The sequence below is a fragment of the Thalassophryne amazonica genome, chromosome 8 (genome assembly GCF_902500255.1).
Source record: "Thalassophryne amazonica chromosome 8, fThaAma1.1, whole genome shotgun sequence".
Lineage (NCBI taxonomy): Eukaryota > Metazoa > Chordata > Actinopteri > Batrachoidiformes > Batrachoididae > Thalassophryne > Thalassophryne amazonica.
This window is the reverse complement of record NC_047110.1, coordinates 63,771,746-63,787,617: the sequence shown is the minus strand read 5'-3', so window position 1 is coordinate 63,787,617 and position 15,872 is coordinate 63,771,746. Positions and strand designations below refer to the sequence as shown.

The window sequence follows — 15,872 nt, the reverse complement described above, 5'->3', positions numbered from 1 at the left end:
GAAGTTGGATGTCTAACAACTTTCTACTTTTGAACTCTGATAAGACTGAAATGATGGTTCTTGGTCCAGCAAGACATCGGCATCAATTTGATCAGCTAGCGCTTAGCCTAGGTTCATGTGTTATACATCATACTGACAAAGTGAGGAACCTTGGGGTAATTTTTGATCCTATGTTGTTCTTTGACCTCCACATTAGGGACATTACAAGGATTGCTTTCTTTCATCTAAGAAATATAGCAAAGATTTGTCCCATCCTGTCTATGGCTGATGCTGAGACTCTGATTCATGCTTTTGTTTCTTCTAGATTGGACTATTGTAATGCTTTGTTTACTGGTTTACCACAGTCCAGCATCAGGGGTCTTCAACTGGTTCAAAATGCTGCTGCTAGACTTCTGACACGAAGCAGAAGGTTTGACCATATTACACCAGTTCTGGCATCCCTTCACTGGCTTCTGGTCTCTTTGAGATCGGATTTTAAAGTATTACTATTGGCCTATAAAATTGTTCACGGACTGGCACCCTCCTATCTGGCCGGCCTGGTTGAGTCCTATGTGCCGGCTAGGGCTCTGCGTTCACAGGGTGCAGGACTACTGTGTGTACCGAGGGTGAAGAAAAAGTCAGCAGGTTACAGAGCTTTTTATCACCGCGCCCCAGCTCTGTGGAATGATCTGCCTGCGTTGATATGACAGTCAGACTCTGTGGAGACTTTTAAAGCTAGGCTGAAGACACATTTGTTCTCCCTGTTTTATCATTAGTATTTTATATGATTGCGTGTCTTTTTTATTCGTTTTATTTCTTTTATTTCTTTTACCTTTTTATGGTTACATTTTTTTAATTGTGTTTTAATATTATTTCATTTTATTCTGCTTTTAAATGTTTGTGAAGCGCCTTGAGGCGATTACTCGTGATTTGGCGCTATATAAATTAATAAATTATTATTATTATTATTCAGATTTGTCCAGTGCAATGTCAGTAGGGAGACTAACTCAGACCTGAGTCTTCATCTTTCAGGGATACAACTGTCCTCTCTTTGCCAAGGTCTACTGGGTGACAGCTGGTTGTCATTTTCAATCGTAGCACCTGCATCGTTCAAATATCAACTGCACTTGTGTTCATTTGTGCACCCATGTGTGTATTGTTCAGGTGTATAGTTGAGTGCGGTGTATTTGTTACTTATACAGCACAATATTTACATATGGGCAGCACAGTGGCTTTGTGGTTAGCACTGTTGCCTCACAGTGAGATGGTCCTGCATCCCACATGTTTTTTTCCTGTGTGGCGTTTGGATGTTCTCCCCATGTTTGCGTGGGTTTTCCTCCCATTTCCTAGCATTTCCAAAGACATGCAGGTACACCTGTGCTACATGCTTTAAACCATGCACTATACATGAATATAGAGCCCTGTGTTTCTCTATATCTGAAGTAACACTTGAATTTGCATCAAGTTGTGGTGGCTCAGTGGTTATACCCTGCCACATTCAGCCATGTTTCCACAATGTTCACAAAAAACCGTGAGGATGCAGAAAGAACCCATACCACTTATTAGAAACACAGCAAAAATTGTTAAAGGTGTGGTGCATTCTCCACAGACTTGGCAGACATGGTCGAACGCAGGACGTTCATAAAATATACAGTGAGGACATAGTCGAATCCGGAAGCAGTAATAATTAAATAAGGACATATTAATTGCTGCACTGATGTATTAATGACTTAATTAACTGTAATATGGAGTTCAGTGATGTAGTACAAGTGTAGCATGGACAGCCTGCCCCAGTAACTGTCTGAGTGCTGCTTTGTGAAATGTGCCGATCACTGTCTACTGTGCCAATTCGCAGCAAAAACAAAGATAAATAATTAAATAAATCCCCCATCTCCTCATACAAATCGAGGCTCCCTTCAAAGCATGTACCTGCACATTTCCACCCACATGCATTCAATGAGCATATTTGTGTGTGTTTAAATGCAGCCAAAAAGGTAAATAAATAAAAAAATTGCCCCACTTCTTCATACAAATCAAGGTATGCTTCAAAGCATGAGCCTGCATGCATGTAGCATATTTTAGCGTGCGTTTATAATAAAGATGGCATGTTGGCAAGTGAGCTGTTTATCTACATGTGGACATAAAAAATCTTGCAGAATGAATGAAAAAAGTACAGCACCTGGCACAGTACTGATAAGAACAGCCAGACAGTGAGAATCTGCTAAACACATGCGATGTGATTGTTACAGCAAACAACGTTGTAAGAACAAACTGCACACAGTTTAAGAAATCAGTGAGAATGTGTTAGACATGATGGGCAGGGATGTCACATTTTTCTATTTTAACCACATCGTCACTGTAATTTCTTTTTGATTCTCTTTTTTTTTGTTTGAGGTCGACCACAGAGGTTCTGATGTGGAGCTGCATGTTGACTTGGTACAAGTGTTACACCAGATGCCAGTGTTGAACTTGGATCCTTTTTTGGAAACAAGTACACTAGCCACTTGCGCCACCACACCGCCCTGAATGCTGTGCTGGTGTGCAGTAGGGGGTGCCTGTTCAAACTAAAACCTGAACCAGTGACCCGCAGCAGAAAGGTTCAGTGTTCTAAGGGCCCCATCATACTTAGATGAAGCCCATGAAGAACACACTGTGCCCTTAAAAGTTTGATGAATACATCGTGGATGTGGGATCTTTCAAATGCGTCACTTGCCTCCATGCTTTAGATAAATGGTGGAAAACTCCTTTTACCAAGATGCTTGTGTTCAGTCAAGATCAATATAACCTGAGGTAATTTCTATGGATCATTTTACAGTAGGTAAAATTCACCAACTGCATGAATACTATATGCCACATAAATATGCCACATTCTGATGTGGCAAAAAACTGCACATTTCAGGTGACGATTACTTCACCCCACCTCCCTATGTAAAGCCAGATAAAGCCTGTTCTGCCTGAATAACTTATGCAATAAGAAATTTATCAGTTAATTATGCTGCATGCATGACAAAATTTTCAATTTTCATGGATAAAATTTTCATGGATTTCAATATTTTCACAAATATTTTGTGGCTTTTGCACTCTTGTCATGATTCACGTTTATCAATAAGGTGATGTTGCTGAAAGAATTCTCCCTATTGCATGCAGTCACATCCAAGATACCATAGGGGCACATAATTATTAATTGCCTTGTTTTGATCAGACTTACAGTCAGCTGTTGTTCCGGTTGTGCTATAACTGGGGCAGGTAGCATTAAAAATGCATCCAATAAGTGTAAACACAACTGGGCAAATTAAATAAGACATAGTAAATACATACCTTACAACACAACCGCATCCTGCTAATATTACTTTAGCTGAAGCAGCAGCTGGAGAGTATTGTCCTATTGTCTGGCACTTCTTCTATTCAGGCTTCAGATGGCATTGTAAACTTTGAAATTCAAAGTTCCACAAGTACCATCTGACAGTCAAATATCCGAATGCCACCATCACCTGATTCTTTCATATGTCCAGCCACAGTCAATAAGCAGAGAAGCTAACCTAACATCACTTCTTTTTTCAGCCTTCATGGTCATACTCTTACAAAATTGGATGAAGTTACTTGGCTTTCTTGTAGATACATATAAAAAATGGGTATGTCAAACAATGTAAACAATGGGATGGGAAATTCCGCTGACCGAAAGCAGAAGGAGGAGAAAAAAAAGCAGATGCTGATGAAGTAATACAGTCTGGGTTAATTTTTCCTATATGCAGTAGGGAAAGAATGCACTGTATTATCCAACTAGTGATAAAAAAATTTTTTTTCAGTTGAACAGCACTGACTTTGTGCTGGTGCTCCTGTGTTGTTTGTGCTCACACTAGATGTGGCTGTGGCAAAGTCAACTGGACTGCATCGCAGAAAAACCTCTTGGAAATCTGTCAATTAGGAAGCTTAATATAATACATCTTTTTACTCAGCAGCAAATGTGCATTCACTCCCCAGAAAAAATGTACTCATTAGTACTTAATCTTTTTTCTGCTTGGTTTGGGTCATGGTCCCAGCTCGACTGCATCACTGAACAGCCAAGTCTGGCCTAACTTGCAGAGGTAGCCCCAGTTATGGCCCAGAACACTCATGTTAGACAAACACACCGGGCTTTGCGGGAGTAATGTGCTCCGCTGTGATCTGGATGACATAGTGCGAGTTCACCCAAAATGAACAATGCTATTGCTGCCAATTCTTTTACTATGTAAATGAAAGCGTTTAGATGATTTAAAAAAAAATAGCTATTTGGGCACTGCACAGCCCTCTGTTGTGAACTCTTATCCTATATGTGGTGCACCTTTTAAACTTGCAACACACTCAGTCACTCACTCATCTTCAACCGCTTAGTCCAATCAAGGGTCGCGGGAGGCTGGAGCCTATCCCAGCAGTCACAGAGCCACCCAGGACAGGATGCCAGTCTGTCGCAGGGCCACAAACAGACAAACACATTCACACCCACTCGCACACCTATGGACAATTTAAAGATTCCAATGCACCTAACCTGCATGTCTTTGTATGTGGGAGGAAACCGGAGCACCCGGAGGAAACCCACGCAAACACGGGGAGAACATGCAAACTCCACACAGAAAGGCCACAGGCGGAACTGAACCCTTGACCTTCTCACTGTGAGGCAACAGTGCTAACCACTAATCCACCATGCTGTTCCAACTTGTAACACACTACCACCTAATTCTAATACACATCTACGAGACAATATGTTGGGCTGCATTGTTAATACCCCCGTCGCACTAGAGCACGAATTGCATGAATGCCGTACGAACTGACATTTGAACAACATTCGTGCAATTCATGCATTCAAACTGCACTTGAACACCTCGTACAGCATTCCTACAGTGGTTGGCATGTTCGTGTATCACTCGTGCTGGATAACATCCGAATGGCGGAGTCATTCGTACTGTATTCTTATTGCCATAGGAATGCCCATTCAAATGTCATTCATGCAATTCGACCTGCAATCAAACTGCATTTGACCTGTAGCACGAATTGTATGAATGTCATCGAACGACATTCGTGCAATTCGTGCTGTATTTGAGCTGCATTCAAATTTCTTGAACAGCATTCATGTGGCACTTAGGGAAATACGCCAAATTGGCAGGCCAGCACAAATGTAAAGAACAGGCACACTACTGTCATGCTGCATTCAAACTGGGGAATATCTGTACGGCGGTCGTACTGCTGTGTGACTGCTAGCTCGAAAGACACTACGAACTGGCATCCGAAATGGCAACCTAAAGGCATTCGGAGCAGTCTGATCATGGCGCGTTCCAGATTGTGCCCCCGATCAGCCGAACCACCCTGTTCGGTGCACAAAGGAAATATTGTAATGTGCAAAGTCTGTGGCACACAGTCATCATGTGCACTAGATGTGAACATTGCACAATCACACAGAATACACAGTGTGTCACAGCAAGTCAGCGCATCACTGTGACGCGTTGACACGCACTGCGGCTGTGTGGACGGGATCTAACAGCCATAACATGATAATGCAGATGAATCCTCTGACACATGAAGTGAACTGACAATGGATGTGTGATTACATGCTCATTCTGGGCGTATACCATGATCATAGATGCTGTGTGTCAGTGCATCTCTGATATGTTGACGCGCACTGCGGCCATCCAGATGGGGTCTAACAGCCATGATAAGATGATAATACAGATTAATCCTCTGACACATGAGGTGGACTGACAATGTATGTGTGATTACGTACTTATTCTGGACATTATACCGCGATCACAGGCACTTTACATCAGTGCGTCTATGTGACGCATTGATGCGCGCTGTGGCAGTCTGGACAGGGTGTAACAGCCATGATATCATGATAATACAGATTAATCCTCTGACACATTAGGTGGACTGACAATGGATGACAAGATATCAGCACACCTTCAGGGTGCAGGTGGTGGGAAGTGTTGTCCCGGATGCTGAGCAGTTTCCTCAACATCCTCCTCTGTGACACCTTCACCACAGACTCCAGCTCAACCCTCAGGACAGGCCAGCTCTCCTGATGAGCTTGTTGAGTTGGTTAGTGTCAGCTGCCTTCAGCCTGCTGCCCCAGCACACTACAGCTTAGAAGATGACGCTGGAGACCATCGAGTGATAAAACATCTGCACCATATTTCCGCAGACACTGAAAAGATCTGAGCCTCCTGAGGAAGCACAGTTGGCTCTGACTTTTCTTATATACAGCATCTGTGTTTACAGCCCAGTCTAGTTTGTTGTCTATGTGGACACCCAGGTACTTGTAGTAGTCCACAATATCCACCTCAGTTCCATTGATGGTAACTAGGTTCTGACGGGTCTTCATTCTTCTGAAGTTCACAACCAGCTCCTTCGTCTTAGATACATTGTGTCCACCACACTCTTGTACTCAGCCTCCTGGTCACTGCCGATGCAGCCCACAATGGCATAGTCGTCCAAAAACTTCTGCAGGTGGCAGGACTGTGACCAGAACCTGAAGTCTGAGGTGTAGAGTGTGAACAGGAAGGAAGACAAGACCATCCCCTGTGGTGCAGCCGGGCTGCTCTTGATGGTGCCAGATGTAATGTCTCAAATCCTTACATACTGTGGGTGGCCTGTGAGGTAGTTGGTAATCCAGGTCACCAGTGGAGCCTCCACCTTCATGTCACGTAGCTTATCACTGAGCAAGTCAGGCTGGATGGTGTTGAACACACTGGAGAAGTCAAAGAACATGATTCTCACAGTGCTGCCTGCCTCCTCTAGGTGAGAGTAAGCTCTGTGCAGCATGAAGATGATGGCATCCTCCACTCCCCTGCTGGGTTGGTATGCAAACTGCAGGGGGGCCAGCGATGATAAGACGAGCCTCTGAAGTGACTCCATAACATGTGATGTTAGGGCCACAGGTCTGTAGTCATTAAGTGTGTTGGGGTTCTTCTTATTGGGCACAAGGACCATGAGGTTTCCATTGCTCAGGAACAACAATCTGACTCAGGATCAAGTTGAAGATGTGCTGGAAAATCCCACACAGCTGTAAAGCACATCCCTTCAGCACTCTGGGACTGAGGCCATCAGGACCTGCAGCCTTTCAGGACTTAGATGACTAAATTCTCTTCTTACATCCTCAACAGTGATGGGAGGCGTTGAGGAGAATAAGGGGGTGGTGGAGGGAAGGGAGGAGGGGCAGATTTGTGGGAGAAGGGGGATAGTAAATTAAAGACGAATACCAACATACCAACTGTAAACAACAGAAAACATAAATCAAAAAAGACTGAACTGATGCATTTAGCTCCCCCTCAAACTGCCACCTTATCGTGGTGGGGGAGTTTGCGTACCCGGATGATCCTAGGAGCGATGTTGTCGGGGGCTTCATGCCCCTGGTAGGGTCTACCATGGCAAACAGGTCCTAGGTGATGGGTCAGACTATGGGCAGTTCAGAAGCTCCTATGACCAGTGCGATATCAAGGACCGAGATGTCGCCCAGTATGGCAGAGCCGTGGCCCACCCTGGAGCTAGGCCTGGGGTTGGGGCTCGCGCGTGAGCACCAGGTGTTCGGGCCTTAGCCCACGGGGCCCGGCCGGGCTCGGCCCGAAAGAGCGACGTGGGCCCGCCCTCCTGTGGGTTCACCACCTGCAGAGGGGGCCATGGGGGTTGGGTGCAGAGAGGACTGGGTGGCAGTCGAGGGCAGGTGGCCCTGCAGCCCGGTCCACGCTCACACCCTCTGGCTGTTGGGATGTGGAACGTCACCTCACTGGGGGGGAAGGAGCCTGAGCTTGTGCGTGAGGTTGAGAGGTACTGAATAGAGATAGTCGGGCTCACCTCCATGCACAGCTTGGGCTCTGGTACCCAACTCCTGGAGAGGGGCTGGGCGCTCCACTTCTCTGGCGTTGCCTGCGGGATAGCATTGCACATTGCTGCCCAGCTCAGTCGCCATGTGTTGGCGTTCACCCCGGTGAACAAGAGGGTTGTGTCCCTACGCCTTCGGGTCGGGGACAGGTCTCTCACTGTTGTCTCGGCCTACAAGCCGAGCGGCAGAGCAGAGTACGTGACCTTCTTGGAGTCCCTGAGAGAGGTACTAGATAGTGCTCTGACTGGGGACTCCATTGTTCTCCTGGGGGACTTCAACGCCCACGTGGACAGCGACAGTGAGACCTGGAGTGGGGTGATCGGGAAGCACGGCCTCCCCAATCTGAACCCGAGTGGTGTTCAGTTGTTGGACTTCTGTGTTAGCCACAGTTTGTCCATCACGAACACCATGTTCGAGCACAAGGGTGTCCATAAGTGCACGTGGCACCAGGACACCCTGAGCCGGAGATCGATGATCGACTTTGTAGTCGTATCATCTGACCTTCAGCCACATGTCTCGGACACTCGGGTGAAGAGAGGGGCTGAGCTGTCGACCGATCACCACGTTGTGGTAAGTTGGATCCGCTGCGAGGGGAGGAAGCCGGTCAGACCTGGCAGGCCCAAACGTATCGTGAGGATCTGCTGGGAAGGACTGGCAGAACCCTCTGTCGGCAAGGTCTTCAACTCCCACCTCCAGGAGAGCTTCTCCCAGATCATAGGGGATTTTGGAGACATGGAGTCCAAGTGGACCATGTTCTCCACCTCCATTGTTGATGCAGCCGCTCATAGCTGTGGTCACAATGTCTCTGGTGCCTGTTGCGGCAGCAATCTCCAAACCCGGCGATGGACGCTGGAAGTAAGGGATGCCGTCAAGCTGAAGAAGGAGTCCTACTTGTCTTGGTAAGTGGGTTCCCTGGATGCAGCTGACAGGTACCGGCAGGCCAAGCGTGCTGCAGCCTGTGCAGTCGCAGAGGCAAAAACTCGGGTCTGGTAGGAATTGGGGGAGGACATGGAGGAGGACTATTGGTTGCCCTCGAAGAAATTCTGGCAAACCGTCCGAGGCCTCAGGAGGCGGAAGCAGCTTTCCGCCAACACTGTTTATAGTGCGGGTGGGGAGCTGTTGACCCTGAGTGGGGATGTTGTCGGGCGGTGGAAGGAATACTTTGAGGATCTCCTCAATCCCATCATCACGTCTTCCGAAGAGGAAGCAGAGACTGGGGACTCAAAGGTGGACTCATCCATCACCCAGGCCGAAGTCACCGAGGTAGTCAGAAATCTCCTTGGTGGCAAGGCTCCTGGGGTGGATGAAATCAGTCCTGAGTCCCTTAAGTCTCTGGATGTTGTGACACGCCTCTGCAACATCTCGTGGCGGTCGGGGACAGTGCCTCTGGATTGGCAGACTGGGGTGGTGGTCCCTCTGTTTAAGAAGGGGGACCGGAGGGTGTGTTCCAACTATAGGGGGATCACACTCCTCAGCCTCCCCGGTAAGGTCTATTCCAGAGTACTGGAGAGGAGAATTCAACCGATAGTCAATCCTCAGATTCAGGAGAAGCAGTGTGGTTTTCGTCCTGGTCGCGGCACACTGGACCAGCTCTACACCCTCCATCAGGTGCTCGAGGGTTCATGGGAGTTTGCCCAACCAGTCCACATGTGCTTTGTGGATCTGGAGAAGGCGTTCGACTGTGTCCCTCGAGGCACTCTGTGGGGGGTGCTCCGGCAGTACGGGGTCCGGTGTGCTTTGCTAAGGATTATCCGGTATCCCTGTACAACTGCAGCAGGAGCTTGGTTCGCATTGCCGGTAGTAAGTCAAACCTGTTTCCAGTGCACTTTGGCCTCCGCCAGGGCTGCCCTTTGTCACCGGTTCTGTTCATTACCTTTATGGACAGAATTTGTAGGCGCAGGCAGGATGCAGAGGGAGTCCAGTTTGGGAACCACAGAATCTCATCTCTGCTGTTTGCGGACGATGTGGTTCTGTTGGCTTCGTCAAATCAGGACCTTCAGCGTGCACTGGGGCGGTTTGCAGCCGAGTGTGAAGCGTCCGGGATGAAAATCAGCACCTCCAAATCCGAGGCCATGGTTCTCAACCGGAAAAAGGTGCCTTGTCCTCTTCAGGTCGGTTGAGTGTCCTTGCCTCAAGTGGAGGAGTTTAAGTATTGACAGACGGATTGGTGCAGCATCTACAGTGATGCAGTTGCTGTATCGGACCGTTGTGGTGAAGAGAGAGCTGAGCAGGGTGGCAAAGTTCTCGATTTACCGATCGATCTACGTTCCGACCCTCACCTATGGTTATGAGATTAGGCTCATGACCGACAGAACAAGATCGCGAGTACAAGTGGCCGAGATGAGTTTCCTCCGCAGGGTGGCTGGGCGCTCCCTTAGAGATAGGGTGAGGAGCTCGGTCACTCGGGAGGAGCTCGGAGTGGAGCCGCTGCTCCTCCACGTCGAAAGGAGCCAGCTGAGGTGGCTTGGGCATCTTTTCCAGATGCCCCCTGGACGCCTCGCTGGAGAGGTGTTCCGGGCACATCCCATTGGGAGGAGGCCCCGGGTAAGACCCAGGACACGCTGGAGGGACTACGTCTCTCAGCTGGCCTGGGAATGCCTCGTGGGTCCCCCGGATTTGCTGGGGGAGGTGTGTGTGGATCGGGAGGTCTGCACGACTTTGCTTGAGCTGCTGCCCCCGCGACCTGACCCCGGATGAAGCGGAAGAAAATGGATGGATGGATGATGCATTTAGTAAAAATAAGCATTACTTTACTTACTTTTATTCATTCTCTGAGCCCACTTAGTTCTTATAGGGTCAAGGGTGAATGGAGCCTATCCCAGTATTCGGTGGGTCAAAGCGGGTGTACAACCTGGACAGGCTGCCAGTCAATCGCAGGGCTGACACACAGACAGACACACTCAATCACACACTCACTCACACCGATGGTTAATTTAGAGTTTCCAACTCACCCAACTTGTATGTCTTTGAAACTGATCAGCATTACACTTTAATAAAAAAGTAAAATGAAATGTGACTTTCTGGATAACATGTACACACATTAGATCACTGCATTCTCGAGTGGACCAGAAAGCTCATCTTGGATCACTGATGGTAATTTTAAAAAATACTTCCACAATGTGGAATTTTGGCCTTTACTTCTTTTTTAATGCCAGAAAGGGAAACATCATCACAGTACAATGCAATTTATGCTTTCCAGCTGAGAAAATACTGTCAATATCCAAAGACGTGATGTCTAATTTAAGAAAACATTCCCAGCTATAATCAGTCACAAACTACACAGAAACAGATATTTCCTTTTGTGCGTTTGTATGTATATCTGGCAGAGGCAATCTAACACTAACAGAAATAAATCACATTACTTTACAGAGGTCAAAATGTACAAAATAGTCTTTAATTTGCCTTTAACACTCAAGCATGTTTAATGTTTCATGTTAAACTTCCTCCAAGTCCCACAATGCAGTGTGAGCTCATGGAAACCATGTCATAATTAGCTAAGTATAGGCCTGAACAGCTATTTTTCCATCATACATGACATACAGTACAAGACTGCGCAAATGAATGTCTCATAAAAATTATGTCTTTTTGATTCCCTCCATTATTAGGTCATTTCTGATTCTGACATATCAGAAATAGAACCCAACATGAAATGTGCAAATATTCCCATTGCATCAAATAATCACTCACTCATCACACATCTTCAACCGCTTATCTGGGATTGGGTAGCAGCTCAAATACCCAATGCGAGATATGTTTCATTCAAGAAACTAAGTCACAAGTTACAAGTCTCATTATCAATTTTTTTCTTTTGAAGATGATCACTTGATAATAAAAATTATTTGATAAACCTGAACAAATGCAACACATTGTTCTTAAACAGATTGCAGAAGATTGTAGGTTTAGCACAAAAACGTTTGTAAAAAGTTAGAAAGTTAAGATTTTGCACAGTTTTATTGCTCCTTTCTATTATTCAGGGCATAGGGACTTAAAAATATTTTCTTTTTTAATGAATTAAATAATTCATTTTAAGGACATGTTACCTCTGTTCACAAAGTATTATTGGCTACCATCATCTATATTTGTTTTGAACTCTTTACAAGTATTTTTGAGCAATTCTACCTAAATAACAAGGAGGTGCTCCTTGATCCTGTTAGATCTCAGGACAGATCACTGGAATTCAATGTTATCTGATGTATCATATGATACTGACTTCATAAGCATAACTCCTCTTTAACCGGTTGGAGGATTTCAGTGAAACTACAAACAATGGTAGCACACCATGTGAAGATGTGGATGAAGGAAAATAATTCCAGTCCTTCATCTTCAACAGTTGATAATTACTCTTTGTTTTGTTGTCTTGTTTTTTAATACAACATGCAGTAATTGCCAATTATATGTAAAGAAAAAGAGGTATCATTCAATTTGTGAGCTTGCTCATTGATCTCTAGCTTACTTTGAACTATCCAGCAGAAAGCTTTCATAAAATTTCAAATTAACATAATTCTCCACACACAGGGGTATGGCACCGGAGAGAAACCCTACCCAGGTCAGGTCAGGTTAGGTCAGGTCAGGGGACATGCTGGCGCCACACATTGCAGCATCCATCACACTACAGAACAGTCAGTTCTGTCCTCTGCTTCTTTTTTCTTCACAGCTGTTTGTCCCATATAGGACAAACTGCTCTCATATTATACACGTCTCAACAAAAATTGGAAAGGCCACCAACACGTCGCACATTCTGCTTGTCACCTGCAGAATTAGACTGAAGGACTTTAAAATTTAAGACACACCCAGAAGTGACATTATCAGGAATTACTAAAGCTACATTTTAATCCAAAACACTATCCTGTACTTTTATGGCATGTTAACTGGGAATTTGGCATAAAAAAAATGCTTTATTTATGCTCATTTTGATCTGGAGAGGAGGCAGGGGTGGTGGCCAAGTGGTTAACTGTGCTTTGATGTTAATGTGGAAAGTCCTTGGTTGAAGGGCATCCAGTGTAAAGGTTTGCTGAAATGCTGAAAGGTTTTAGCCATGCTAATGCTCCCCTGCAGCATTTATTCAAAAAAAGTCTGAAGGACCTAAATGACATGGTGAGATGGATGCTGAAGAGCTTCGTCGTTAATATCTGTGACGTATACATATTAAGTATAACTAAATACATTTTTAAAGTAACTCTCGACATACTGCTTGCATGCAGAGGTCAAATAAATCAGAGCAGGGGTCTGTGTGTGGTGCAGTGTGTGTGTGAGACAGTTACCTCCAACTCCCTCAAGGCGTTGTCACACTCCTTTTGTCCTGCTGCTTGTTGGGTACAGAGTGTGATCAGCTGGTTAATGCTCTCTGTCACGGCTCTGAAACAAACACACACGCACAGTTTTTAGCTCTCACGTGTTCCCTGTGTGCACGCACAGCCTGGCTTCACTCATAGCCAACCTATCACACACATGCTTTTAGCCCCCCTGCTTAAACATTTCGTCGAAGGCCTGTCACCATGATGGGCTAATGACGTGCACAGGAGAGCTGAGATTTTCTCGAGTTTGTGTTCAGCTATGCTGAGCACAGACAGGCTCTAGCCAAAGCTTCCATTTGCTAATTAGACAGAGAGGAGTCAGTCAGGCCCAAAGCCCTGAGGGTCATGCTGCTTCACTTTTCACCCATAGGGAGAATGGTCCATCAAGCAATTCTGAATAGACCAAAAAGTGTCAATGCAACAGAGAGATGCATCTGTGTGATACATATCCTAAGGGCTCAAAAGCTAAAATTCATATTTAAGTAGCAGTTTTCTTGCACACGCTGCATTATGCCCATTAGAATGAATGCAATGAATCTTATTCATAAAGGTATCATCATTTTATCACACCTTGCTGCTACTGCTAGAAGGTTCTTGGCATTGGCTGCACCTGGATCCACAGACAGAGACTTGGCAGCCAGCAGCAGCTTACTGGATGCCATGGAGATGTTCTTCAGATTACCAATTACTTGGATCTGATCCTCCTTGTTCTGCAAAGGAAATACAACACAAATGATTCTCATTAGGATTTCATAGCTTCACCAAAACTAGTAGTAAATACTAGGTAAGTAGTGGTAGTAGTAGTAGCAGTAGTAGTAAAACCAAACAACAAACACTAGCATATGGCATCATGCTAACTGTTGCCTTAAACATGATTAGAATTAATGCATATGCTAAGTGCTGATAGTGTTTTCTGTAATACAGTCTGGAATTAGTCAACTGTGGTTAGTACAGTCCACAGTTAGTGTGAGCATATGCAGTCATGGGTGCTGTATGAAACAGATGGTTATTGATTTCTTAAAGATGGTCCTTCAATTATCAGTTGCACCATAAGGAAGTAAGAATGTCCAGTAATTTTCCTAAAATTGTCATCACTATATATCAGTACAAGCTGTGAACCAATGTAATGGGTACTATGTGCCTCCACTAGTATATCCCCTTTAAACCAATTTTGGAGAATCATGTACCAAACTGATGAAATTGTCTACCAAACTGTTAACTAAGTAATATTAGCATATAAAATAAATCACTCGGCAAAGAGTGGATGACCATCCTTTTCAGACGCTTATGTCATCTATGGATCATTAAAAACCTACTTGGGTGTGTCCAGCCATTTCAATGCCAGCATCCAGGAACTCATCAAAGTCTTGGCTGAACTTCCCCGAGGCCGCAGCCAGCTGGTTGCTTGTGCCACGTGAGGAGTGGACCACCTCTCCTGCAGAGTGGTTGAGCTCAGCTGCTGTGTGGTTCAGATCAGTCTGAGCCTCATGGAATGTCTTGCTGCAAGGGGGAAGCTTCAAAGACAAGACAGACACCAGTAAGGTCACACAGCAAGCACTGCAGTACTCAGAATACCAGTCACCTGGAAATAATCAGTCATCGGGTAATACCAGAAAATGCTTGCACAGAGCTGATGTATTTCACACCCACAAATGTTCTTGAAATCTCCTGCTAATAAAATTCCCAGGACTCACAATGTCCACCAGCAGCTTCTTGCTGGCCTCTCCGATGCTCCTGAGAGCCATGTCAACATCCTTCTGCCCCGGCAGGCAATTCACACAATTATTTAGGGAGTGTGACACTGCTTTGGCCACCTGGAACACAGCACAGTATTCTGTCAGTAAACCACATTCATCATTCTAACAATGCATCATACAACATGAAATCCCAGAGCAAAGCTTCAATGGGGGGAAACTTCACAAAATGCAAATCGGGCTCACAGTAGTGCACAGTAATACATGTCACTAATTTATGCTGCTGTCACAGAAAAATGCCAAACAATATGTTTATCCCCAGAAGGGTTACAACAGAATGAACGATTTTACTCTGGCATTCCTGAGAGAGTAATAAAAGGCAAGTGACAGAGCGGAGAAAATAGCAACGCTTAGACGGAATGATTGCATGGAAAGAAGAATAGCTGGCAAATCAGCAGGGGAGAGAGAGGAACCTGCGATGAACAATGTGACCGCAGCTTGAATATCGCTGCCTCAAGGGGGCATAGAAGTGACAGCTGTGCTACCTGTGCCAGTCTCTGCTGACTCTCAGCATCTCCTGGATGAACCAGAGCCTGATGGGCTTCATGGATCAGCATGGCTGAGCCCTCCATGACATACTGAGCTGAGTCCAGCATTGCAGCTGCAGCCTGAGGCTCCTTGGTGCTGGCTGCAACACCCCTGGCTGCCTGGGCCAATGTCCTTAAAGCTTGGGCTGTTTCTCTGGCAGCCACACCTAGAACAATTAAACACACATTCAAAGAACAGTGTATAGCTTCAGATACAACCACACAGACAGAAAGAACTCAAATAATGCCTGCATGACAACATATAGCTATATAGAAAATTATGCTGCTGTCTGCAACAACCTCAATTATTTCCTCTTACACTGTATCTGAGAATATTAAGATGTGGCGATGACTGCATATGCTCCAGAGACACCAATCAATAATCCTTGATCGGTGTCAAAAAAATCAATAATTATTTTTCATAATGGACTGATCCGTGAATCAAAACCCAAGGAGACCAACAGTCGAA

General features: G+C 45.5%; 1 protein-coding gene across 1 annotated transcript in view; it reads right to left on the bottom strand.

Annotated features, from left to right (window-relative positions):
- The window catches only part of tln2b (talin 2b), a 239,193-nt gene that overhangs the window by 110,175 nt on the left and 113,146 nt on the right, over nt 1-15,872 (bottom strand). The window contains 5 exon segments of the mRNA XM_034176485.1: nt 13,090-13,183; nt 13,693-13,832; nt 14,439-14,636; nt 14,817-14,936; nt 15,362-15,570. Coding sequence (XP_034032376.1) covers nt 13,090-13,183; nt 13,693-13,832; nt 14,439-14,636; nt 14,817-14,936; nt 15,362-15,570 — 761 coding nt within the window.